Source organism: Cricetulus griseus, unplaced genomic scaffold (genome assembly GCF_003668045.3).
Source record: "Cricetulus griseus strain 17A/GY unplaced genomic scaffold, alternate assembly CriGri-PICRH-1.0 unplaced_scaffold_14, whole genome shotgun sequence".
Lineage (NCBI taxonomy): Eukaryota > Metazoa > Chordata > Mammalia > Rodentia > Cricetidae > Cricetulus > Cricetulus griseus.
Window position 1 is genome coordinate 238597 of NW_023276853.1, and position 24545 is coordinate 263141.

Consider the following 24545-nt stretch of genomic DNA (forward strand, 5'->3'; position numbering starts at 1 on the left):
TGGTGACTTGTAACTGTGTGGAGACAAGAAATGTCAAGCTGTATCCAAAAGAGATGTGACCGCGTGTAGGGATCCATGGCTATTCGTGAGAGAGAGATCTGTATATTTTGAAAGACAGGCAGTGGTATGTAAACCATGTAGCTGTTGGGAGACAGAGAGATTTTGCAGATTGAGATTTTTCAGATGAAGTTTTTTTCATAAAGTTTCCATCAGAAAATGTGTGTTTCCTTATTTTCGCCTCAGGTAGAAAAGTCTAGCCACAGACGCATTTGTGGATGTTTTCAAATACCCTGGAGGTGGACTTGGACCAGGCTCTCTCTACGGCCACTGGTATTCAGCTAATTTCATTTTGTTGCTCTAGATGCCACAGAATAACCTGATTGAACAGTGGGAAGAGGGTTTCAATCGGATCTGCAGCCAACTCCTCTGGCCCACTGAAATCATCTTGAAATATTTACTTTCCTTTGATTATCTTGTTCCTGAGAAAGTCCAGGGACAGATGTTTCAAGTCTCCTAAGATGACCTTTGGCTTCTGTATGTGTCAGAACCTCCAATTTGTCAGGATAATTTTCAACAAGAAGGATATCTACCTAAGAGCGGGAAGGGTAGTATGCTACCTTGAAAATTAAAGAAGAAGCATGTGGGGGTAGGGGGGACAAAATGATTCATAAGAAATTTCCCAGGAGGTGGTGGTGCATGCCTTTATCCCAGCACTTGGCAGGCAGAGGCAGACTGATCTCTGTGGGTTCCAGGGCAGCCTGGTCTACAGAGTGTGTTCCAGGACAGCCAGTGATATACAGAGAAACTCTGTCACATCTTTCTCTCTCTCCCCTCCCCTTCCCCCTCTCTCTTCCCCTCCCTTTCTCTCTTTCTCTCTCTCACTCTCTCTCCAAACTCCCCTGACACACATACAAAATTTTCAACTAATAATCTAAGCAACAGAGGAGAGGCTACCATAAAAGCCCTCCCCCGATATCGAGATTGATGACTGACTTACATGCCATCATGTAGCCTTCATGCAGAAGCTGATGGAAGTAGAAGCCGACACACACAGCTAAATTCTTAACTGAACTGGAATCTAGGTGCAGAGAAGGAGGAGAGATGAGCAAATCGGTCAAAATCAGGCTGGTGAAACCCACAGAAACAGCTGACCTGAACAAGTGGGAGGTCTTGGTCCCCAGACCGATAGCTGTGAAACCAGCATGGGACTGATCCAGACCCCATGAACCTGGGTGTCAGTGAGGAGATCTTGGAAATCTATGGGCTCTCTATAGATGAGTACTTATCCCTAGCATATGAGTGGACTGTGAGAGCCCATTCCACATAGACGGATACTCCCTGAGCCTTGACATTTGGGGGAGGACCTAGGCCCTATTCCAAAGGATAGGAGAGACTTGAAAGATCCCCTATGGAAGGCCTCACCATCCCTGGGGAGCAGAAAGGGTATGGGATGGGCACTGTGTTAGGGGGGTAGGGATAGGAGCAGAGGAGAGGGAGAGGGAACTGTGATGGAAAGGCAACACAATCTTGTTTCTAATTTAAATAAAAAAGAAATTTCTCATTAATTTATCATCCCCAAATTGTTCAAATGTTAATAGTCCCCTAAACATGCAAGGTGCCAATATCAAAACCAAAAATGACAGAGCAACCATCATGTGTCTCAGTTTTGCTGGATTTTCCTTAAGCAGCTGTGATGGCTTTATGACTACTGCAGTTGCCTTCAAATATGCCTGAACCAGTACTGTACAAGCTGGTATAGGAAAAATTCTATAAGTTGACTTTTCTAGAGTAATCATGTAGCATGATTCAGTTCTATAGGATAAAAATTAATTTTTTAGTGGAGATACAAATCATGGGGCAGAATGAAGGAAATGCAGAATTTTCTATTTTAGACATGGACTTTGTATTTTATCCATGAATAAAGTGCACTCTATTCATTAAAATGAATTCAATTTCTGTCAAATTTAAAAAGTGAGGTGAAAAATTGACATCTATATGCACAAAGTATGAGATCACAAATTGAAGAAACAACCATTTCTGGGTTAGATGAGTCATTTTCCAGTTTTGAAAACTAATTTCAGCTTATCTGCTTGTCTGGTGACTACTTTGGTATTGACTAGAACATATTCTAAGAATAGGTAAAATTGCTAATGCTTATTCTTCATATCTGCCTATAAAATTTTATTAGGTAAATCCTACTCTCAGACTCATTAGTATTTAATAATCAAGCAAATTTCTTTCTAAATGAGAAATTGTAAGTACAATTCATTTCAAACACTCAAGCAACACATTTCTTTCTGAATAGGGACTATGGGACTACTGATTTCCTGACCAGTATGTCTCCAGGGACAGAAATAAGTGGCATAGTTTTACAATAGAGAGAATAGGGCCAGGTGGTGCTGTTGAATGTCTTTAATCCCAGCTCTCGAGAGGCAGAAGCAGGTGGATCTCTGTGAGTTGGAGACCAGCCTGGTCTAAAAGAGCTAGCTCCAGGACAGCCTCCAAAACCACAGAGAAATCCTGTCTCAGAAAAGAAAGAATGGATAAAACATACACATATCTAAAATGGACTCAAAGAAAAGGTGGGATCAAGTGTTCCTAACTCTCCGAAAGGAAACAGCCACACTCCAGAATCTCTGTGTCTATAATACCAACATCCAAATAGATTGAAAGACTTATTACATATTGATTGATATTTCAGTGGCATGGTTATTATTCAAAGCTATGCAGGTAGGCATTATAGGCTCATCTCAGTACTTTCAGATTCTATATCCTTCATCTGTTGAGGCCTACATATCTGAAGAAAGCAAAATATGCTGGATACTTTTTACATAAACTATCAACATCCTCACACAAACACAGGACGTTTTGTAATGTTCATAGCCTCAATCAATGAGGGGAAGTGAGTTTTCATTTAGTTTGCATTTTTTTTGCTGTGTCTCAGTGTTCGGTCTTGGACCTAACTCTGCCCATGTAAACAGGTGAAGTTCACTCACACACCCAGTCAGGCCTTCACACATTCAGACCTTCTTTTTCCCCACATCGGTTTCTAATGTTTCAGTCTGTTACAGTTTTCATAAAACCATTTGTTCTCTCTTGTCAGGTCATGTTTTCTTGCAATTTTGTGTATTGCAAATCCTGACACTTATTACACTACTCTAGTATAAACTGAATGGTCACCGTTCCAAGTCAGCAATAATTGAACACAGGTTATATTGTACTTATTGATAATTGAGAAAATGGTAATAAACATTAGTTTCAAAACAATCTTTATTAAATTCTGTAAAATTTTGAAGACTAGCAACACGATGGTATTATAAATAAAAGTTCAATCTTATGTCACATAAAACATACAGAAAATTGCAGTAACATTGAATTGGAAGGTCATCAGTAAACTTACCCTGGCATAAGCATTCACATTTGAAATTTTTATGCCTTCAACTATTGTCAAATTTATCCAGGATCATTTTAATACATGATTTCAATGTAGTACTGACAAATATATTGCTGCATATGAAGATTGTTTCCTAACAGTCATTTTGGAATAACTATTTTATTTCTTGGTAGAATGGCTTTAACATGACAATGATCAGAATGCTTAGTAACGCCACTCATCTAACTGTGAATAAAGTATCAACATATGCTGAATTTTCTTCCAATACTCACATCATAAAGCACCTTATTTTTATATGATTATTTGGACAGCAATTCCTTATTGAGTTGGTCTCTTTCATCAATTTTCAGTTGTGCTCTAAGATTTGAGCTCCTCTTTAAAGGTTTTGAAAACACTTTACATTTGTTAGGATTCTTTCCATTACTGATGCTTTGTTAGGTTTGATTATCTGAACACTCCATAAAAACTGCCACACATTTAATATTGTGAGTATTATTCTAGTATGGATTCTGTGATGTTTGTTAAGATTTTTAGCACACAGAAGACGTTATGCCACGTGACTCACATTTTAAGTTTTCTATCACGTACACATGTAGTGAGATTTTGCAGACATGATCCATGGTAAAAGCAAGTAACTTACTCGTTAAATAGTAAGGATTCTGACTTCTCCACTTGTGTAGTAACTTTGAAGATGTATCGTAGACACACAACTTGCCACAATGTATACATTTTTTACTTTTTATCAGGAATATATGATCAGATTTGATGTAAGTATTGCCCTCTTAGTAAAGGCCTTGCCACATGCATTTCTATTGCAATGCTTCTCTCCATTATGTATTTTTTGATAAATTTGTAATGTTGAGCTCTGTTTAAAACACTTGCCACATACATTACAATTTTAACATTTCTGTCCAGTGTGTATTCTTTGATGAACTTGAAGATGTGTGTTCTGTCTAAAGAACATTCCACAATCTGAACATTTGTAAGGTTTCTCTCCAGTGTGTATTCTTTCATGCCATTGAAGGTGTGACTGCTGTTTAAAGAATTTTCCACAATCTGAACATTTGTAAGGTTTCTCTCCAGTGTGTATTCTTTGATGAACTTGAAGATGTGAGCCTTTAATAAAGGACTTCCCACATGCTTTACAATTGTAAGGTTTCTCTCCAGTGTGTATTCTTTGATGAACTTGAAAACCTGAGCCACTGGTAAAGGACTTCCCACATACTTTACAATGGTAAGGTTTCTTTCCAGTGTGTATTCTTTGATGAACTTGGAGGTTTGAGCCTGTGGTAAAGGACTTCCTACAATCTGTACAATTGTAAGGTTTCTTTCCAGTGTGTATTCTTTGATGAACTTGGAGGTTTGAGCCTGTGGTAAAGGATTTCCCACAATCTGTACAATTGTAAGGTTTCTCTCCAGTGTGTATTCTTTGATGAACTTGAAGATCTGAGCCATTGGTAAAAAACTTCCCACATGCTTTACAATTGTAAGGTTTCTCTCCAGTGTGTATTCTTTGATGAACTTGAAAACCTGAGCCACTGGTAAAGGACTTCCCACATACTTTACAATGGTAAGGTTTCTTTCCAGCGTGTATTCTTTGATGAACTTGGAGGTTTGAGCCTGTGGTAAAGGACTTCCCACAATCTGTACAATTGTAAGGTTTCTCTCCAGTGTGTATTCTTTGATGAACTTGAAGATCTGAGCCATTGGTAAAGGACTTCCCACATGCTTTACAATTGTAAGGTTTCTCTCCAGTGTGTATTCTTTGATGAACTTGGAGGTTTGAGCCTGTGGTAAAGGACTTTCCACAATCTGTACAATTGTAAGGTTTCTTTCCAGTGTGTATTCTTTGATGAATTTGGAGAGTTGAGCCTTTGGTAAATGACTTGCCATATAATTTACAGTTGTGGGGTTTTTCTCCAGTGTGTACTCTTTGATGAACTTGAAGATCTGAGCCATTTGTAAAGGACTTCCCACATGCTTTAAATCTACATACTGAGAAGTTCCTTATGTGTAATTCCCCAGAGCTATTATTTCCCAAGCATCCTGATATTTCACTCTCACAAGCATCCTGTATATACTCTTTTGAGGTCATCTCCTGAATTGTATAACAAAACACACCTGGAAGAAATGAAAGGGAATTATTGACTGATGGTGTGGATATAGGCAAATTAATTAAGAAACTTAACTATAAAAGGAAAACAATGTGGATTGGAGCAAAATCATCCATCATTATGAAATGTTCTATTTATTTGGAAATTAATTTATAACAATAACACCTTCAAAATACATGAACTTTAAAATGTTAGAGATAAAAAAATCACATATAGGCTTCCTATGACTAATTATTATTAATACATGTTATATGTAGTTAATCAAAGAGAGTGATTTTTAAAAAGAAAACAATAAAATGATCATAAGCAACACATATGAAAATAAGGAATCAAAGCTCAAACATGATGAACAAGAAGAATGCCTTTTCATGAAATTGTATTTTACAATATAAAAAATTTGAAAGGTCCTCTTTAAACATGTCATGTAACCCAATATTATAAACATAATTGGTAGAATTCAAAATTAACCAAGTGGCATTAATAAAAGTGTTCTTTTTACTTGCAAATTGCATTATCAATTTAGATCAACAAAATCCTTTCAAAACACATGAATTATAAAATGTTAGAAGTGAAAAAAATCACATATAGACTTTCTATGAATAATTGTTCTTAATACATGATAATATGTAGTTCTTCAAAGGGAGTGATTATTAAAAAGAAAACAACAAAATAATAATTAACAAGAAATATGCCTATCTGTTCCATAAAATTTTATGGACATTGGGAGAGATCATTTCAAAATTTCCACAACTGCAATGATAATTCTATAAGACATCCATTTCTTCAGATATTTAAGACTATGTTGCATTGGTAAAATCTATACTGTATAAACTTCATACATACAAGGTAAATTGAAATTTATAATTTCAAAATAAAATATATGAACTTAGAGTTTACATGTAAAATTTACAAGTTATTTTAAGTGTGAATTTAATGAAAATATACTTATATCAATTAACATCTGGATTACTCCAGTCATTTGCATTCAAAAGTTTCCATTTCCCTCATCAAAAATATAACTGTCATTTGATAATTGTTGTTACATATATATTGTCCCGAAAACACACACACACAAACACACACACACACAAACACACACAAACACACACACACACACACACACACACACACACACACACACATATATATATATATATATATATATGGATACAAACGAATTTATAACTACAGAAATTTAGGCCCTGGAGTCTGCAGGAAGATCGAACAGGCCCCTGAGGACCAAGCGACCCTGACTCTACAGAGATCACTGGGCTACTCCTGCCCCAGAGGTGAGCGACTTATGCTCCTGCTTGGACCCAACTTCTGCCTGCCCACTCTGGTACTCCTACCCTGGCATCTACAGGCAGTTACACTTGGCCCTTGAAGACCAAGCAACGCAGAGTCTGCTGACATCTCTGTTCAAGTCCCGCTCTCACCCTCTTGAAGACAGAGTGCCACAGACTTGCCTGCACCCACCTTGAGACCCATCACAGTATCAGAGCAACTTGCACCCAGCAGAAGAGAACCTTGGAGCCATGCATACCAGGAAAGGAATTAACACCACCTGCACCCACTGGATGATGACAATATAAGATGACAATATAAGAACACATCCAACAACAGGAAAACCAATATGACACCACCACTCTAGGGACTCTACACCAGCAGGACGTGAACATCCCAACACAGAAGAAGCAGAAGAGATCAACCTTCAAAACAACTTCATGCAGATGTTAGAGACCGTACGAGAGGAAATGAGAAAATCCTTCAGATAAATGGAAGAAAAGACAACCCAAAAGATGCAAGAAATCAATGAAAGCCAAGGAAATACAAAGAAACAATTGAAAGAAACAGTCCCCTCGTCATATAATAATTAAAACACCAAATGTACAGAATAAAGAAAGAATATTAAGAGCAGCAAAGGAAAAAGGCCAAGTAACATATAAGACAAACCTATCAGAACTACACTGGACTTTTCCATGGAAACTCTTGAGGCAAATGGACCTGGATAGATGTTCTACCAACCCTGAGAGAACCCGGATGCTAGCCCAGACTACTATACCTAGAAAAGCTTTCAATCACTATAAATGGAGAAAACAGGATATTCCACAACAAACCCCGAATAAAACAATATGTAACCACTGATCCAGCCCTGCAGATAGTTCTGGAAAGAAAGCTCCAACTTAAGGAATTTATGTACACTCACAAAAACATAGGAATAGATAATCAAAATTTATAAAAACCCCAAAGAAAAAGAAGAGTAAATCCACATACAATAGCACTACCAACAAGAAATAAAAAGCAAACAAGAATAAGCACTCAATGGTCCTTAATTTCCTTCAATATTAATGGTTTTAACTCGCTTTTGAAAAGACACAGGCTAACAGAGTGGGTGCCAAGACAGAATTGACCCTTCTGCTGCATACAAGAGACACACCTCAACTTCAAAGACAGACATTACCTCAGAGCAAAGAGTTGGGATAAGATATTCCAATCAAATGGAGCCAAGAAACAAGCTGGGGTAGCTATCCTAGTATCTAAAATTAGACTTCAAACGAAAATCAATCAAAAGAGATGAAGAAGGTCATTTCATATTCATCACAGGAAAAATCCATCAGGAAGAAGTCTCAATCCTAAATATCCATGCCCCAGCAAAGGCAACAACACTGATTAAAAAATTATTAAAACTCAAATCACAAATAAAATCTCACTCAGTTAGAGTGGGAGACTTCAACACTCCATTCTCACTTCTGGACAGGACCACCAGACAGAAACTTAACAAATAGACAAATGAACTAACAGAAATTATGACCCAATTGGGATTAGCAGACATCTATAGAACTTTCCATCCAAACACAAAAGAATATACCTTTTTTTCAGTATCACATGGACCATTCTCTAAAATCGACCACATATGCGGCAACAAATTGGAGTAACTCCCTGTGTCTTTTCAGACCACCATGATTTAAAGTTAGAATTAAAAACAACACAAATTGCAGAAAAATACCAACTCATGGAAAGTGAAAAACACACAATTGCACCATTCCTGGGTCAAGAAAGAAATTAAAGACTTCATAGAATTCAATAAAATGAAGACACAACATACCCACATTTTGGTACTCTTTGAAAGCAGTCCTAAGAGGAAAGTTCATACCTCTAAGTGTTCACATGAAGAAACTAGAGAATAGTCACATCAGAGAGTTGACATCACAGCTGAAAGCTCTAGAACACATGAAGGCAAATTCCCCCCAGAGGAGTAGATGCAGGAAATAATCAAATTGAAGGCAGAAATCAATAAAGTTGAAACAAAGAAAACAAAATGTAAAGAATCAATGTATCAAAGAGTTGGTTCCTTGAGAAAGTCAACAAGATACACAAACCTTTAAACAAACTAACCCAAAGGCAGATAGAGAATATGCAAATTAACAAAATCAGAAATGAAAAGGGGGACATAACAATGGACACTGAGGAAATTCAGATAATCTTCAGATCATACGTTGAAAACCTGTACTCCACAAAATTGGAAAATTTAAAGGAAATGGACAATTTCTGGAAAGATATCACTTAGAAAAATTAAATCAAGAACAGATAAGCAAATTAAACAGACCTATAAGCTCTAAGGAAATAGAAGCAGTCATCAAAAGTCTCCCAACAACAACAAAAAAAGCAAGGGCCTCATGGCTTCAGTGCAGAATTCTACTAGAAATGCAAAGAATAGCTAATACCAATACTCCTCAAATTGTTCCACACAATAAAATCAGAAGGTTCATTGCCAAACTCTTTTTATTGAGACTACAATTACCTTGCTACTCAAGCCACATGAAAACACAACTAAAAATAGAACTACAGACCAATATCGCTCATGTACATTGATGCGAAAATACTCAATAAAATGCCAGCAAACTGAATCCAAGAACATATCAGAAAATCCTCCAGCATGATCAAGTAGGCTTCATCCCCAAGATGCAAGGATGGTTCAACATTCGAAAATCTGTCAATGTAATCCACCATATAAACCAACTGAAGATGAAAAAACGCATTATTATCTCACTAGATGCTGCAAAAGCCTTTGATAAAATCCAACACTTCTTCATGATAAAGGTCCTGGAGTGATCAGGAATAACAGTAACATCCTGAACTTAATAAAAACAGTATATAGAAAGGCAACAGCCAATATCAAAATTAATGGAAAGAAACTCAAAGCTATGCCTCTAAAATCGGGAAAAAGACAAGGCTGTCCGCTCTCTCCATACCTCTTCAATATTGTACTTGCATTTCTAGCTAGAGCAATAAGACAACCCACTCTATACGGATGATAAATGTGCTGAGAAAGAAATCAGAGAAACATCACCCTTTATAATTGCCACAAACAACATAAAATACCTTGGGGTAATGCTAACCAAAAAAGTGAAAGAATTTTGAGTCTTTAAAGAAAGAAATTAAAGAGATACCAGAAAATGGAAGGATCTCCCATATTCTTGGATAGGTAGGACAACATAGTAAAAATGGCAATCTTGCCAAAAGCAATCTACAGATTCCATGCAATCCCTATCAAAATCCCAGCACAATTATTCACAGAACTTGAGAAAACATTTTTCAACTTTATATGGATATTTTCCTCCTACTCCATAATTTTTACCTTGAATGGATATATTATTTTGGAAAAAGCCATTTCTGCATCTAAATAAATGATCATGTGCTCCCTCTCTTATAGTCTGTTCTCTTGATTCATTTGACCTATGTTCAATCTTATAAGCAACTCTTGGGTGAAGCCGCCTTAATCCTAGAAAATAATGATTCCAGAGAATATTCAGGTCATACTTTGAAAAACTATACTAAACAAAATTGGAAAATTTAAATAAATGGACAATTTTCAGGATAGATATCACTTAGCAAATTAAATCAACAACAGATAAGCAATTTTAGTAGACCTATAACCCCTAATGAAATAGAAGCAATCATCAAAATCTCTAAACCAAAAAATATCATTTGAGGACCACATGTTTTCTATGCAGAATTCTACCAGAAATGCAAAGAAGAGATAAGCAGAGGAGTCATCACCACACCTTTTTAAAAAGCTACAATTAACTTGGAACTCAAACCACACAAAGATATATCTATGAAGAGAACTTCAGACATACCTCACTCATGGACATTGACACAAAAATATTCAATAAAATATGCAAAAATCCAATCCAGGGATACATTAAAAATCATCTATCATGATCAAATACTCTTCATCCCAGAGATGCAGGGATGATTCAACATACAATTATCCATCAAGGTACCCATCATATAAACAAACTAAAAAAGAAAAAAACACATGGTCATCTCACTAGATGCTGAAAAATCCTTCAACAAAATCCAACTCCCCTGTATGATAAAGGTCTTAGAGGGAACAGGGATAACAGGAACATATGAAATCAGGATAAAGGCAATATACAGCAAGCCAACAGCCAACATCAAACAAAATGAAGAGAAACTCAAAATGATTCCTCTAAAATTAGGAACAAGGCAAAATTGTCAACTCTTTCCACATGTCTTCAAAGTTGTACTTGAAGTTCTTGCTAGAGTAATAAGACAACCAAAGATCAATTGGTAACAAATTGGAAAAGAAGAATTAAAACTTTCAGTATTTTCAGATGATATGATAGTTTATATAAGTCACATGGAAAATTCTACCAGGGAATTCAAATATCTGATAAACACCTTCAGAAAAGTGGCAGGATAAAAGATTAAATCAATAAAAAATCAGCAGCCCTAATATATATATATATATATATATATTGTCCATAGCCATAGGACCATGAGGCAACTGATCTCCTCTGATCTCAGAACCTGATACATATAGATGATAAATAGACTGAGAGAGAAATCAGAGAAGCGTCACACTTTACAATAGCCACAAACAAATAAAATATGTAGGGTAAGTCTAACCAGTCAAGTCAAAGACATGCATGACAAGAACTTTGAGACTTACGAAAAAGAAATTTAAAAATACACCAGAAAATGGAAAGAACTCCAATGCTCATGGATAGCTAGGATCGACATAGTAAATATGCCAATCATACAAAAAGCTATCTATAGATTCAATGAAATCCCCATCAAATTCCATTAACAAATATTCACACACATTGAAAGAACAGCATTCAAATGTATATGGCAAAAAACAGGATAGCAAAAACAATCCTGTACAATAAAGGAACTCCTGAAGTCATCACTAACCATGACTTCAACTTCTACTATAGAGCTATAGTAATTACAACACTTGGTATTGGCACTAGAAAAGATAGGTTGACCAATGTAGTCTAATTGAAAATACTTGTTATTAATCCATACACCTACAGACAACTGATTTTTGACAAAGAAGCTAAATTTATACAATGGAAAAACCTTTAACAGATAGCATAACTGGATGGTTATATGTAGAATTATGCAGATAGGTCCACATTTATCACCATGCAGAATACACACAGGTCCAAATGGACAAAAGACTTAATGTAAATCCCTTTACACTTAACCACTTAGAAAAGAAGGTGGGAATTGAAGGAATGATAAAGAAGACCACTTCCTTAATGTCACACCAGTAGCACACACACTGAGATCAACAAGTAACAATTGGGGGACATCTTGAGACTGAGAAATTTCTGTATGGCAAAGGACACAGTGAGGCAACAAATAACTCAGCAGTCCAGAAAATTGGAAAAGATCTCCAACAACCCAACATTTGAAAAAGGCTGATTTACAAAATAAACAACAAAAGCAAGAAGGTAGTCACCAAAATACCAAAGATAGATATTAAAAATTAGAGTACAGAACTAAATAGAGAATTCTCAGAAGTAGAATCTAAAATGGCCTAAAGGTACTCAAGAATTTCTCAGCATCCTTAGCCATCAGGGAAATGCAAATCAAAACAACTCTGAAATACCATCTTGCACCTGTCAGAGTGGCTAAAATCAAAAATGCTAGGGAAACATGCTGGAGAGGATGTAAGGTAAGGGGAATGTTCATCTTTTGCTGCGGGGAGTGCACCCTTGTACAGCCACTTTGGAAATCAGTATGGCTTTTAATCAGAAAATTGGGAATTGATGTAGTTCAAGACCCAGCAATATATACATTTCATATTGACTGATGAATAAAATTTTTATTTTGGACAGTGGATAGGCAGAATTTATCTATCAGGGAATTCCAAAAAACAGGTAGGGAGAATTAAGACAAAGTAAAGAAATGACATGTAGCCACCACGGAGTTAGGACTCGGGACATTACCTATGTAAGTCATATCCACAGATTAATAAAAATGGGATAATTTATAACAACCCTAGCAAATAAGAAGCTTAAGCCCATGACCAAAAATATATAGATACTAAGCCACTTATTTCTAAGTGATGGTAGGGACACATATGATGGAGAGAAAACTTTCTAGAAGTACCAAGACCAGACAAAGAAACATGTCTTCACAGTGCAGACAATACCCAAACTTGAAATCATGTGACAACAAATAAAAAGTCTGGTAGGGGTAATTGCTTACATCATTTACTTTTATTGCTCCACAAATACAGAGGGTATTGTCCTTGCAATTACTTACCACCAAGAACCCAAAGATGATGCCAGAATACTGAAAAGATTGAATGGGGAGATACAAAATTTGTACTCCACTGGATACTTCAACCCAATTGAAATACATTCATACTACTTGAAAGTACTATATCTGCTACACAAGGAGAGGATAATCATCAATTGTCCATGTTATGGACCATGTAACCACATATTTAGACTTGCCTGGAAGATATGTACCAAGTAGCAGGGATGTGTTGGCAATAACTAATGAGTATTTCACTGTCATAATGATTCTTCCATTGTTGAAACCCAATCTGACACTTTTATTAGAGCCAAGAAACTGACACCAAAATGGCCATTGGCCCTAGATAAAAATTTATTATTATTATTTCATTTAAGGAATATAGTGCTGATTCAATACTATATTGTTATACCCACAGATTTGTGCCTCAGTCGTCCTTCACTAGAGAAGCTTAATATTGAGATTAAGGAGAACTAAGCCCTATCTGGGATTATTTATCTTAACCCTCCCATCAGGGTGCAGGCACCTATGATTAAATGGAATAATTTGACTCAGAGAGAAGATAAAGGAAATAAATATTAAAAGATTCTAGTGAAACAGAAGTTTTCAAACAGTATAGGACCAACCAACACACAATTATCAAGTCTGTAACAGCAAGGCCAAAACCCACAACCAAAATCTTAGCTTGTTCATTGAAAGTAATTCCAAAGTCATAAATCTTTGACAAGGACATAAGTATGGTTCCTAGCTTTCAGTAGTAGGAAAACCCAATTTTCAGCTTTTTTACTTTTTCTATTTTTATGAATTTTCTGATAATTTCTTGATAGAAAAAAATGGGCTAGGGAATCATGGCATTGCATTAGAGTAATAAATCAATGTTACACAAGAAGGTAAAACATATAAATAACCTGAACCAGATATATTGTAAAAAGGTCCAAAACTATGGAAGGACACTAAAAAAATTAATCCATTTATCACTGACACACATCAGAAAAATCTGGCATATGTTGCAACACAAAACAAAACCACACATACATTGCCAAATTGTAATAGGCATACTAAAATTTATCCAATCACTATTCTGATGAAATGAAGGAAAACCATGTAAAATCTTTAGTGTGCTGGTTCCTAGTATGCAATTCTAAAAGAAATACTGGGCCTCCACTTCTAGCAAGGAGCAGGGAGAATCCCACTGCAGTTGTTGTTTGTTTCTTGTTTTGTATTCACACATGAACCATTGATTCCTTTCAACTTACCCTGTCCCAGGCCTTCTGCTTCATCTATATTCACCATCCAGGGTTCTTTGTTTTCTTCAAGGCAGGTGACCAGCTCTGGTTTTGATTCAGAAAGGCCTATGAATGAGAAGAGATGTGTGATAATTTCTTTACATAATGTGGAAACGAGTTGGGTTGTAACACAGTTGTGTACTCAGTGAACTTAAAGGAACATAGGGAGAGACTCATAAGCGAAGTGTTATAAGTACATATTTGACAGGTGCTTTTAATTTTTTATACCTTCAACTTCCCTTCCAATACACAATTACAAATATAAAACTGTTGGATTCAAACTGCATTCACAGATTATTGCTACAGAATGAATACAAAACAAAAGAATACAAAATTTGATTGAGATAACTAATAGATAAATTAAAAGACCATTTAAAATGATTTAAGACAAATTGCAGTAAAGATTACATTCACCTATATTTGGGAGTAATTGGCCACTGGGATTGATTCTTAGAAAACAATTCACAATACTAATCAAAGTTGACAGTCATTGCTAGGCCTAAGCTGCAATCAGAAAATGATTGATTCTCACCTACAGAAACCAGGTTGCTATAATTCTCCAACATGACGTCTCTGTACAAATCCTTCTGAGAAGGATGCAGGCATTCCCATTCCTCCTTGGAGAAATTGATGGCCACGTCCTTGAAAGTCAACAGATTCTGAAAGCTAAGTTATTCCCCTTGTGATGATGGTTTGAGACCTTATATGACCCAAAGGAAAGATTATTTAACTAAAGAACTTGGTGTGTTATCAGTAATCAATCTGCAATTTTCAAATGTTATATATTAAAATGATTGATATTGTGACTTTTTAACAGCGATCAATGTGACCACCATCTAAAATCCTCATGAAATCTGTGACTTTTCTCAGTGATAAATACCATCTGAAGTTGTCCTCAGAAGGAATTGAGTATCAATATTCATCTCTAATATCAGAAATTTTATAAAGCTTTCAGAGCATGCATTGATATAGACAAGTCATATAAGAAAATAAGAGGCAAGGAAGAGTGGAAAACAAGATATAGCATAGAAATGAGAGTGCTAATACAGAATTTCTTTCAAAAATATAATAAAACACAAAAACAGATTTCACACAATGAGGAAGTACAGTGAATGTTGAGCTTTTAAATGAAGCATTTCTCAGTGGACTGTCAACCTCTTACATCCTTGTGCCTACATTTACCTTAGAGCAAGCCATCTGTCAGTCCCCTTCTTTATGGATCCTTTCAAGAAGTTTATCTTAAAGATTTACCTTCCTGACACTATTCGGCGAGTAAGGCAAAAGCCCCTTCATTCCATGCTAACACACTCAGAGACTGGTAAGCAGCTTAATAATGTCTTCAGTTCGTGACTTGTTCCAAAACAGAAAAGAAAAAACATGAACTTTTAAGAGTGACAGTTACTTTTCCCTTTTCCTGTGTTCGGGGAATCTGTTATTCCAGCAATGGTGGTTATCTCTTCAATGTAGGTTATTGACTTCAGCACCTGCTTTACATTTTGCACAGGCATTTTAAATTGAGTCTGATCATTAATTAAAACAAAACTGACACCTGTATTTGAAATAGTGGGTGGAATCTGAGTGGTAGCTACAGCTGAAAGAATTTCTCATGCTGGGCACATAATATGATAGACCTCCTACAGCCAGGTGCAGTAGGAGACTGATGCCATATGTCAATATCTATTTCCACTTTCACAATTTTGCATCGTGTCTCAAGCTTATTTTGAACAGTAAATTTCCTCTTTTGGATTCACTGTCAAATGCTATGTGTACTCAAACCTAAAGATGATATCCCTGCATCCAATTTAATACTTTTTGTTGTTAATGAAGACACTTCAATTCCAACCACCCAAGTTTTTCGTGTGGAAAATATGATTGTTTGCATAATCCATCTAAATATGAGTACCTTTTCTTACCAGTTCTCCTTGAGTTCATTTGTTCAAATATATACTATATGAACTCATATTATGTGATAATACACTGAGTTTCAAATGCATCCTATATTGATTATCTTGATTCTTTTAATGAATTGCATACTGTTAATTCACATTTCAATTTAATATAGAATATTTCATATTTCCTAAATTTTTTTCTTGAATTTTTTTCTAGGTTGGTAGCTATTCAGAGATTATTGATTCCTGCCATGGATATGAGGTTACAGACCTGCAAGATGCAAATAGGGAGAGTTAAAGGTTTCTCACCTCATTGTCATTTTAGTATGGACTAGATTAATAACAGTCTTTTTAAATAAATATTATTTAGATTAGAAATGACATTATTTTACATTTCAATCCCAGTTTCCTCTCCCTCCCATCCTCCCATCTTCCCCACAGAAGCCGCATCCCAACCCCCATCTACTCCCCAGAGAGGGTAAGGCCTTCCATGAAGGGTCATCAATATGTGAAGTCTTTTTGGGACAGGGCCTAGGCCCTCTCCCGGGTATCTCGGCTAAGAAAGTATCCCCCCATGGGAAATGGGCTCCAGAAGTCTACTGGTGCATTAGGGATACATCCTGGTTCCAATGCACCCCTTCCATGGGCCAATGCCAGAGGCCGCATAGATTTCCCAATGCTCCTACATCACACCCATGATTGGAGGGTCCTGGTTTCATCCTCTGTTGGTTGTCAGTTACCACATTCTCAGGTCATAGGTGTCTATGGGTTTTCCCAGTGTGGTTTTTATCCCTTTATTCGACTCTCCTCTGTCTCTGTAGCTGGATTCCAGGAATTTGGCTCAGTGCTTACCTGTTTTTCTCTGCTTCTGCTACCATCAGCTACTTAATGAAGGTTCTAGGATGGGATTTAAGGCAGTCATCATTCTTAATATAGGGGAAAGACATTTAAGGTAGCCAATACACTACTGCTTAGGTTCCTAGTGGGGTCATCATTTTGGATTTTCATTTAGCATAGACTTTTCATAAAGTGAGGCCAACATCCATACAGCTGCCACTCCTCGCTATGATCTAGGTGTCATATGATCAGACCTATGAAGATTGCAGTGGGACAGCTATGGAACTGATGGGGTGGTTCCCCTGAATGACTTTGGTCAACTGAAGATTTTATACCATGGCAGAAATCTGTCTAATCCTATGTGGCACATTGGTGTTCTTTAAGCAGTAAGCACCTGGAGCAGGGAGGATGGCTGAGAGGGTAATGCCCTTAACTGCAAGCCTAGTACTTAGGTTTGAAACCACAGCATGATAGATGTCACATGGAATGTCCAACCACTGTCATGGACACCTGTACAGAAAGAAATGGAGACCAGAATATGTTTGGTATCTGTGGGGTCAGACAGATTGGGGTATAATGACAATTTTCAAATGTAAAACTCAAGAACTTAATACTAAATCCTGTGTTTTCCCTCATGATATGAATCTAAGGCAAAATACACAAAATTCAGATAATTACACACACACCCCACACACAAAAAAAGAGAGAATGCAAAATATACAAAAGAGGCATTGTTCTATTTTATTTAGTTAGTATAGGCCAGGCAAAAATTATAGGATACTTCTAGTGCTAGAAATATGTTAGGGAACTGACAAATGTCTCATCTTCTATGCTGAGAAATGACAATAAATATGACAACAGATGGAGAGATCCAGGAGTTACAAGCCACATTTTCAATGGCTTCCCGTTGTTTAGAGGCTATATGATTCTTCATGTGAAGACAGAACATCAATTCTGTAGCACAGCAAATCTCTGCTGAGGAAGGTCCATAGTTATTCTGATTTGTGGCAATGCCTCATATGCCGGTGATATGTGGACGACTGTCGGAAGTTACAGTTACATTTGGAGCAGGTGTAGGGCTTCTCTCCTGTATGGATTCTTTCATGAGCTAACAGATTAGTTTTATGGCTAAATGACCTTCCACATGTATTACAGGTAAAAGGTTTGAATGCCTGGTGTATCACCGAATGGACTTTCAGGTCTGATTGGTTAAAGAAGGACTTAGGACACCTTTTACACAAAAAGGACCTCTCCTTCTTGTGTCTCCTCTTGTGGGCTAAAAGCTGCGAGGGATATTTGAAAGTTCTGAGACATTCCACACATTGGTGTGTCTTTGGCACTCTGCTGCTTCTCTCTTGAACACTCTCACCTGTGTGGTCTGTCTCACAATTCTGAGAGTCTCCAGTCTTCTCTGCTCTGGTGATAATCCCTGGTTGTGGTTGCTCCACAGGATCCACAACCTCTGGTTGGTCCTTATCTTTGGGGACACTTACAGAAGAAGATCCACTCAGAGAAACTTGATGGTGCCTGGAACATCTAAAATCCTGAGAGACTCCATCAGAATCACCTCTCTCCTCAGTCTCGGGACAATTATATTTCTCAATAATTACAAGTGAGTCCATCTCATTTCCAGGACTCCTATCGCTGGTATTTACTTTACTGAGATTAAGAGGATTGTTGTAGCCGTCTCCACTATCTTCATGTCCTGTTGAAATAAGACATTCTATGAAAGAGTGCCCAAGAAGTGGTTCCCACCCAACTTCCCTCCTCTGTACCACTTCTTGACACTCACCTGTTGGCAATAACTTGTTTAGTGGGCTCTGCAATGTCGTCCTTTTATTCTCCTGTGTTGATGTTGATGTTGTTGAGGATTTCATTTCTTTTAGAAGATTGATGACCTCGTTTAACGACATGTGCCCAGGAAATAGTCCTTCCTCTCCTTGCATGGAGACATGAAACTGTGCACAAAGAAAGATGATCATAATCATTGAATCTGGAGATTAGAGAAAAGTAGCCCTCCCAATGATGGCATGGGATCACTGGAATTGGTGTTAGCTCATTTTTCTATGTCTCTCCTCTCTTATGGTGTTATCCTTACATGCAGTTACTGTTCTCTAAAGTAACTATTCTCACTGTATTTTCAAATGTTGAGGCATTTTTCTCAAGGAAAAGGTAAGATTAGATTTCTCTGGTGTCCAGCCATAACATTTCCTTCAAATGACTAGTGCATTGAATGATGAACGATTAGGTTGGTCCAATCTGAAAAATGGGACCATACTTGTTAGTAAATTCTTCTGGTTGCAAGGATTGTCCCCATCTCACCCAATGTATGGCAAGTATAAGAAAACATGGTGTCTTAATGAGATGTCACCATGGCGGGGTAGGACAAATCAACAAGGGTGTCTGGAGAGGGGAAGTGTCAGCGGAGCCTGTGAAACCACCAAAGCCTTGATTGTGGCTCTGTCATGTCTTTTGTCAGTTGAAGTGAGTTGTCTGCTCTGACAAAGTTTTTCTGTTTAAAAACAACAACAAATGGTATGCTAGTGTTTCATTGTATCTACTAAATCTGTAGCTAATAATTTTCACTTTGATATGCTACCCAGTATCTGTAGCTACTATTTTGTGCCCAGAACCTCTATATATTCTCTATATTCTTTCTCTGAGGGTGGCTGCTACTCTGGATGAAGCTCCTACTTTAGCATTAAGCTGCTGATTAGTCTTGTTAGATTCTTTCTGAAATCCATAGGGTATCTACAAAAAATATGCAATAGATGCCATTTTGATATCCTGACCTCAGTTTGCCAATTGTCGCTTTCTGCACTGATGCTGTTGACTCCTGCATTTTCACTCAGAAAGCTGAGGAGTTCCTTTCCCCCACTCTCAGCCAGTAGTCTGTCAGTGGTGCTTTTCTCTCCATATGTCAGTCACTTTGCTGTGTGTGGTGGGTCAATTTCCAATTTGAGTTGCTATAACTTGTGTTTGAGGTGTAACTAGAACCATCATTTTCCTAAAAACCCTTGGCATCTTAGCTGTATTATTAAAGGGTCTTGGTTACTTATTGTAGAGTCATTAACACAATTTACCCCTAACTGAAACACTTGTAACACATACAAGGACTCCACATAGACACATGGTCTCTGCTGTTAAGAACATGACTGGATATCATGGAGGCATTTTACTTGGAATACATTTCAATCATGAAATTATGAATTAAAATGAAATCAAAGGAGTGAAATGTTCAATAAAAACTCTGAAATTATAATTAGTGTATAGATCAAGTACCTCAAGTAAACAGCAGGGTGAAATGGTGGATAATTTTAAGACAGCATTTGAAAAGCTAAGGAAGGGAACAGCCCTGACCTCTAGGCCCTAATTGGCATCATAGAATGTACATCCAGTAACTGATGGAAGCAAATGCAGTGATCTACTGCCAGGCTTTGGGCTGAACTATGGTGGGACATTTTGAACAAGGGGGGTTAAGAGCATAATGTTGAAAACCATCGAGACAGCTGATGTGAACTAGCAAGTGCTCAGGGACAATGGACTCTCAATTGGTGAACCTGCTTGAGAATAAACAAAACTGTGCGTGACACTTATGTGGCTTGATCTATTTGAGAGCACAGTTTTAGAGGGAGCAATACATATCCCAGTACATAAACTGGCATTTGGAGTCAATTCCCTATTTGGGATACCTTGCTCAGCATTGTTGCAGAGGAGAGCACATTGTCCTTGTCTCTATTTGGTATGCCAGACTTTGTTGATTGCCCAAGGAAGGCCTTATCAACATGGAGGAGTGGAGGGCAGTGGGAAGGAGGCCAGTGGGAGAGAATGAAGTGGGAGGAACTGGAGATGCCATGTAAAATGAAAAATGCATTTTATATTAAAAAGGATGGCAGGAGGAGTATAATTCCTGTGAGTCCCACACAAACCAGTCCTCCATAATCAAAACCTATCTCAAATGAAAAGAAGCCAATCAAACACAACTAACAACCAAGGAAACCAATCTAGAAATAAGCAAATTAAAAGGTTTAAAGCAATGAGAAGTAGTTTTAATAATGACATTTAAACTGGTTAGCATTGGCAACATAGCAAACATCAATAGGTACAAAAAATGGAATAATCCCCTGTGTCTTATCAGACCACCATGCTTTAAAGTTTAAATTCAAAAACAACACAAATTGCAGAAAACCTGCTAACTCATGGAAATGGAACAACATGCAATTGCACCATTCCTGGGGTCATCAAAGAAATAAAGAAAGAAATTAAACAATTCCCAGAATTCAATGAAAATGAACTTACAACATACCCAATTGTACGGGAGACTTTGAAAGCAGCCCTAAGAGGAAAGTTCATAGCTCTAAGTGCTCACATGAAGAAACTAGAGAATAGTCACACAGAGAGTTGACATCAAAGCTGGAAGCTCTAGAACAAATAGAAGTAAATTCACCCTGGAAGAGTAGACCACAGGACATAAGCAAACTGAGGGCAGATATCAGTAAAGTCAAAACAAAGAAAACAATTCTAAGAATCAATGTAACATAGAGTTTGTACATAAAGAAAATCAACAAGATAGACAAACCTCTATCCAAACTAACCCAAAGGCAGAAAGAGAACATTAAAATTAACAAAATCAGAAATGAAAAGGAGGACATAACAATGGAAACTGAAGAATCCAAAGAATCTTCAGGACATACTTTGAAAATCTTTACTCCAAAAAATTGGAAAATCTAAAGGAAATGGACAATTTTCTGGACAGTTATCACTTACCAAAATTGAATCAAGAACAGATAAGCAACTTAAACAGACCTATAACTTCTAAGGAAATTGAAGCAGTTATCAGTAGTCTCACAACCAAAAGGAGCCTAGAGCTAGATGGTGTCAGTGCAGAATTCTACCAGAAATTCAAAGAAGAGCTAATACCAATACTGCTCAAATTGTTCCACCCAATAGAGGCAAATATTTCATTGCCAACTCTTTTTATGTGTCTACAATTAACATGGTACCCAATCTACACAAAGACACATCTAAAAAACAGAACTACAGACCAATATCCCTCATGAACATAGATGCAAAAAATAATCAAATAATGGTACAGAACCAAATAGACAATTCTCAATAGACGGATCTAAAATGGCTGAAAGACACATAAGAAAGCATTCAGCATCCTTAGCCATCTGGGAAATGCAAATGAAATCAACTCTGAGATACCACCTTACTCCTGTCAGAATGGCTGAAATCAAAAAACACCAATGGTAGTTTATGCTGTAGAGGATGTGGAGAAAGGGGAACACTCCTCCACAGGTGGGATTGCCAACATGTACAGCCACTTTGGAAATCAGTATGGTAATTCCTCAGGGAAATGGGTATAAGTCTACCACATAATCCACCAATTCCACTAATAGGCATACACCTATAAGAATCACATTCATACAACAAGAACATCTGTTCAACGATGTTCATAGCAACATTATTTGTAATAGCCAGAAACTGGAAGCAGTCTAGATGCCCCTCAAGTGAATAATGGATAAAGAAAATGTGGTACATTTACACAATGGAGTAGTACTCAGCAGAAAAAACAATGGAATCTTGAAATTTGCAACCAAATGGATGGAACTAGAAAAACCATTCTGAGAAAGGTAACCCAGTTCTAAAATACAGGCAAGTATGTACTCCCTCATATTTGGATTTTAGACATAGAATAAAGAATTGCCATCCTGCAGACCATGCTGCCAGAGAGGGTGGTATACAAGGAGGACCCTAAGAGAGACATACATGGACACCTGGCACAGGGAAAAAGGACAAGATCTTCTGAGCAAATTTAGAGCAAGGGGGAGCAGAGAGGGAACTAGGAGAATGAGAAGGGGAGAAGAAGAGTGGTGAGGAAGACATGGTGGGCCTGGAGGTTGAGTTGGGAGAAGAACATAAGAGAGCAAGATAAGATAAAATATAGTAGAGGGAGACATTATAGGTTTAAAGAGAAATCAGGCACTAGGGAAATGTCTGGAGAGCTACAAAGATGACACCAACTAACAATCTAAGCAACAGAGGAGAGGCTACATTAAATGCTCTCTCCTGATAATGAGATTGGTGACTAACTTATATGCCATCCTATGGCGTTCATTCAGCAGCTGGCAGAATTATAACCAGACACCCACAGCTAAAACTGAACTGAACTGGAATCCAGTTACAAGAAGGAAGAGCGATGAGCAAATGGGTCCATACCGGGCTGGTGAAACCCACAGAAACAGATGTTCTGAACATGGGTGAGAGGAGTGACAGTGAACTGAGACTGACATGTAAAATAATTTTCATTCTAATAAAAATATGTGTCTATGGGAAGTTTCAAGAATTTCACTGGTTGTTAATTTCTGGCAATTATTGATGACCGAGACAATGAAAGAATATTTGATGAAATTACATCTACATGAAGACTTTTAGTTAAAAAACCCTGCATTGCAGCACCATAACTCATAAAGTCATTACTTGTTGGTATGTCAATGTTCATTATGTAATTCAGAACTATTTCATCATCATAAATCATGGTCTACCATCATGCCAATTCTTTTTTATACACAGGGGATCTTAATAGAATGTAGTAGACATTTTAGGAAACCATTAGCTCACTAGGATCCCTCGTTTCTGCCTTCCAGGTTCTGGGATCACAGGATTGTACTCACAGCCATAATTTTGAATGTGTGCTGAGATTCCAAGTCAGTTCCCATGATTCAAATGTAAGCAACTCCCTAAGCCAGCCATCTTAAAATCACAGTGTATCTCTTTCTAAACCCCCACGGGATTTTGTCAAGTGTTTCTCCCAGTCTTTCTGCCACCATGTAAATTAATTAAATATAATTATTAAATTTATACAATCCAAGGGCATGTTTCTGTTACATTCCCATGAATGTAGAGTAGAAGAAAAACTCCATTTTAAATAGTTTGGTGTCGTCATACAGCCTAACCACAAAATATCTACAATTTGCTAGTTTTCCCAACATGCAAATGATTGTCTTGACTCCTGACTTAATCAACTCTCACTCCGGGTACTCACCATTTTAGGAGGCTCCACACACTCATCTGTCAACGTCTCCATGAATTTCACCATGTTTCTTCCACTAGACTCCCACTTTTCTTTCATGGCCAACTTGTCCTTGTAGTGCCCAGTTTTAAAAAATTGCTCCATGACCAATTGAGAAATCATCTGTTCCTTGGTTTGTTTTTCTGGCTGCAACCAGGAGGTGAACATTTCCCAAAGATATTGTAACTCCTGCTTTGCACAGGAGCCATTGCCAATTGGGGGAATGTTCACCTCAGAAACTGGGGAATTAGAGTTGTCTTCTCTGAACTGTACGGGTGAAGCCCGTGTTGGGATGAACTCCGTTTTCTCTAATCCACAGTCATTTTCTGGTGACCTGGTCTCAAGTGATTCTCTCTGCAATGAAGCCAT

The 24545-nt window shown here is 37.3% G+C and overlaps 1 protein-coding gene across 1 annotated transcript; it reads right to left on the bottom strand.

Annotated features, from left to right (window-relative positions):
* Positions 1 to 1680: 1680 nt before the first annotated feature.
* LOC113838275 (zinc finger protein 391-like) lies at positions 1681 to 24545 on the bottom strand. Its single transcript, XM_035453719.1, has 6 exons — positions 24150 to 24545; positions 18894 to 19059; positions 18471 to 18806; positions 4925 to 5182; positions 4357 to 4840; positions 1681 to 1750 (listed from the first exon to the last, which is right to left on the bottom strand). Exons 1-6 carry the CDS (start codon positions 24543 to 24545, stop codon positions 1681 to 1683), a joined length of 1710 nt encoding a protein of 569 aa, XP_035309610.1.

What these genes read in the sequence shown, in the direction of transcription:
- LOC113838275 (XM_035453719.1), bottom strand. Translation starts at nt 24,545, where the DNA reads ATGGCTTCATTGCAGAGAGAATCACTTGAGACCAGGTCACCAGAAAAT. An exon ending in GTGTGGAGCCTCCTAAAATG is followed by an intron (nt 19,060 to 24,149) that starts GTGAGTACCCGG and finishes CTTTGTGCACAG; the next exon opens with TTTCATGTCTCCATGCAAGG. An exon ending in AAATGTTCAGATTGTGGAAT is followed by an intron (nt 1,751 to 4,356) that starts GTTCTTTAGACA and finishes TTCCTATACCAG; the next exon opens with CTTGTACAGTACTGGTTCAG.